Source organism: Pygoscelis adeliae, unplaced genomic scaffold, assembly GCF_000699105.1.
Source record: "Pygoscelis adeliae isolate BGI_AS28 unplaced genomic scaffold, ASM69910v1 Scaffold24, whole genome shotgun sequence".
NCBI lineage: Eukaryota > Metazoa > Chordata > Aves > Sphenisciformes > Spheniscidae > Pygoscelis > Pygoscelis adeliae.
This window is the reverse complement of record NW_008824806.1, coordinates 1790311-1794404: the sequence shown is the minus strand read 5'-3', so window position 1 is coordinate 1794404 and position 4094 is coordinate 1790311. Positions and strand designations below refer to the sequence as shown.

Sequence of the window (4094 nt, the reverse complement as noted above, 5' to 3'; positions counted from 1 at the left end):
GAGTGTGGTTTTGTTTTGCTAAACTGGCATGCGTAGCCTGAATCCCTCCCAGGAGGCTTGGTGTGTGCGTAAGGTGTGTAGCTGTTCCTTCCCCTGCCTTTACCTCTTCCTCAGACTGGGGAGCCTGATCACTGTCATCATCTTCAGAGGCGACTTCTGGAAACTGCAGTGAAAATCAGTGGTGTTCCCCTACAGCTCTGTTTTGGGGAAGGGGGAACAGATGTTCTGTTGTTGTTTTTGCTTAATGATTAAAGAGGAGCAGATAGAGACATCTTAACAAAGTCTACATTAATTCACACTAGTTCAAGCAGCCTAAAAGCAATTATATCTTTTGAAGTATCATTTGTAAGGTGATTCTCTGTTCATCTGCACCAGCAACAGAGAGTGGAAATCAGTTCAGTCACTCTACCAAATATTGATAACTGGTTACATTGGCCTTTAGATGGCATATGTGACCTGGGAGATAGGAACTGGGTATCTGGCAGTCATCACTGAGAAAGTTTGTAGAACTAAATGAAATAATCGGGTTTGTTATTTTGTATTGTTGTATCTAAGGCACGCTCTGACTAGGTCTTTTTGCATAACTCCTGTTGAAACTGATGGAAGCCATATGCACAGGAGAGAAAAATGGACTCATAAAGAAATTTTCCTCATCTTAACACTGTCTTATTAGTGTTCTCTTTCATCTCTAGGCACCTTAACAATGAACATGCATTGGATGACAGAAGCACTGCTCAGTGTCGGGTGCAAATGCAAGTGGTTCAGCCGTTAGAAATACCGGGTTGTTACATGGTCAGCAGTTAGAAATACAGGTTTGTTACATGGATGTATTATCCTATTACTTATTTACTATTAACCTAAACTAAATTGAAAACACTTGCCTTAGTGACTCTAGCTTAAAGCCGTATGTTTCTTGCATGAAATTTGTTGATATTCATGAACAAGTGGGGTTTTTTTACTTAAAGATTTTTCACATTATAAATTATGCAATAATTATCTAACATCAGCATTATCTACAGTATTTTGCTTGAACTAAGGCCCTAATGCCATTCATCACGAATGAAAAATGCAGTCCCTGGAGCAGAGACTGGATCCAAGCCATCTTCAGTTCTTGAAATGCTGGGTCAGGACCCCTCTTCCTTCTTCCCCTTCTGACCCGACGCTTGTCTATGCCATTCTGCAGGACAGAGGAGTAGCAGAGTGTGTCTCCACCCGAAATGACTCCCAGCCTGATGGTGGGCATTCTTCTGCGAGCAGAAGGTGTAATGTCAGACCCACTCAGAGAGGTCCCCAGGGAATCCCACGGCTGGGACCGCAGCACTCGGGTGCCCTGTTCAGGCTCTAACCATTAGAGGTCACTGCATGTATGTGAATGCTCCCTCCAGCTTACGGAAGAAGTGCCCAGTACCCCTGGGGTCTCCCAGTATTGAGACTACACTTCCCAGGCTACCGAGGCTGGGCGCAAACCTTGGCAGCCCAGAATGACCATGCGGGATGCTTATACCATGCAGTCCCCTCCCGCCCGTACGGGAGTCATAGGAGGGCATTTCTCAGGAGTCCTGTCCCGGCTTGGGAAGGTGCAGAGGAGCCCAAGGGCCGCAGCGAGGGACTGAGATTTTTTTCCCTGTTTGTTGCTATATGTGGAGAAAGAAGGATAAACACCTTTCAGCTTTCTCACCTTTTAGCATATTGTCTCACTGTTCTCATGCATGTAAGAATACTTATTCTTCTTTCAGCCAAGGCAAACCATTTGGGTCTTCTGTATTTTTACAGTGGAAACTCAAAGCAATGAAGGAATCTACAATATTGTCATTTATGGTCATTTCCCTTGAAGTGAAAGTTTTGTAAACCCGGGCAAAGCTGTAGTTTCTTTTATAAGATAAAAGATAGGATAGTGTTAGCTTAATTTGTTTGTTAGCAATTTACATCATGGCAAATAGCATGTCTCTAAAGTGTCACACACATAATATGAAGCCTAAGAAGAAACCTTTTTCCCACCCGCTGCCTCAAATGTTCTTTAATTAAAGATGCACTGATGAAATTATATCCAGCATACCCAAAATATCTGCAGGAATACAGGTAGTTTCCTCTTGTTTACATTACTTACAAGTTGTTTTGCTTAGTCCAGTCTCAGTCTACAGGTGTAACTCTTGAGCTGAATTCATGCAAGAAAGTATTGTAGAACTCTCCGGAAAATGGCAGTGTTGAACACCAAGTGATTCTTGTTGCAATTAATGTCGTAATTGTTTTGTAGATATCCAAAGCCATATCACTAGAATACAATTTTGAGCATTTCTTCTTGCAACCTAGCTTTTAAAAAAACATCATTCTTTTCACGTTGTAAGATACATTTTCCTCTTTTATGTTCTGATATTTTTATCAACAAGTTACGTATTTCAAACACTTCTTCCTCTTTTTTTTTTTTTTAATTTGGTAATTTGTTTGAGTCTGAAACTACAAATATTTACGTAGCGTATGATCAGAAAATGGTATCCGTTAGGAAAAAGTACAGGTTTCAGTAACGTGATGTTTTCTAAAGGCAGTTTAAGGGCTTCTTAAGAACTGTTTACCATTTACAAAGGCTAGGCTGTAATGTAACAGTCCAAGTGAAGATTTAGCTTGCAGTGTGACCAATTATGCCATTTTTTGCTTTGTCTGACTGCTAGTGAAGTAAGGTCCATCAGTTGTAATGAGACCCAGTGCAGTGTCGATGCCGACTCGGTGGCAGAGTTCAGCGTTTCACACTGCCTGGGCTCTGTCACTCTATTGAATTAGATTGATGATGGCAGATTGCAGGGGGCACTAACTGGACCTCAGTGGGAAAGGATGAAGTGTGTAGACAATCCTGGCAGGCACTGTGCTTTGAGGACCCTTCACCCCTTCACAGCTGTTGGCACTAGTCCATTGCTAACAGTGTCCACAGGACTTTAAAGAGACACTATGGGCCTTGTAATTTATGGTCTTAGTAACTTGTTACTGTCGAGGCAACTGTGACCTCAATTCTCTTATTGACAAAAAGATGAAGTGTTATTTGTTTTCTCTGACCTTTTAACATATGAAAGGCTATAAAAGTTTTTTGGTTTTTTTTTTTCCTTTCTTTCCATGCCCAAAGTTGCATTTCCTCTCAGATAAGTTTCTACTGACATAGACTTTTATATGCAGGAATCATTACTCTGAGACAAGCTCAATGATAAGATGTATCACTGCAGTAAAATAGCTGTATCAGTCATTTCTAAAATGCTTCTGATCTCACTCTTTCTTAACAGCTTTCTAAAGAACGTGAACGTCTTCAAGCAATGATGACCCACTTGCACATGCGACCCTCGGAGCCCAAGCCATCTCCAAAACCTGTAAGTGCATATTGCTTTATAAACAGTAAATAGGCCTACGAATGTAGCAGACTAAGAAAATGAACAATTTAGTGACAGTTGGAAAACAATGAGTGTGATGAAAAATATGGCAATAAAATGAAGGTAAAATGCAATAGCTTGTCAAATTGTATGTTTCTTTAAAAGTAATGCTATCTTTTACAAAATCCATCCAATCTACACCATAGGTGACACTAAACAAAGTACACCTGTAAGTGTCCAAATCATTGGCTTGAGGCTGAAACTAGAGAGAATGTCTTTTTGTGATAGATTTACAGATATTAAAAGGAAACCACTTTGGAAGATTTCAAGTTCAGTGGACTCTGTGGCAGTAAAAAGTAAATGTAAAAAGAATCTAGGTACTTAGGAAATTTCTTAAATTCCTTACAAGAGACACAAATAAACATTTTGTTATTCTTAAACGAACGAAAATGCTATTTTGTGCAGCAAATTTAAACAATTGTAAACGTGTTTTTTTTCCTCAATTTCTGTCAAGACTGCAATGTTATGCATCCACTGTGATGTTGTTGGGGTTGGTACGTGCACTGAAAAGTCACTGTTGCTCCCAGCCGGTCCACAGCGCTGCATCAGGCCCCAGTTGTGCAGCTGGATCCACAGTCAGATCCAGGCTCCATTAAACTGAACGTAGCTTCACGTAAGCAGAAGTGTTCTCTGATGCAGGTCCAGTTTTGTACTGTCAGGGTATCAGGCATCGTAGTACTTACA

General features: G+C 40.6%; 1 protein-coding gene across 1 annotated transcript in view; it reads left to right on the top strand.

Moving 5' to 3' along the window:
* Positions 1–4094, top strand: part of FOXP2 (forkhead box P2) — a 133356-nt gene that overhangs the window by 86681 nt on the left and 42581 nt on the right. The window contains exons 8-10 of the mRNA XM_009324060.1: positions 693–767; positions 2129–2141; positions 3267–3350. Of these exons, the coding sequence (XP_009322335.1) occupies positions 693–767; positions 2129–2141; positions 3267–3350 (172 nt within the window). The remainder of the gene's footprint in view (positions 1–692; positions 768–2128; positions 2142–3266; positions 3351–4094) is intronic.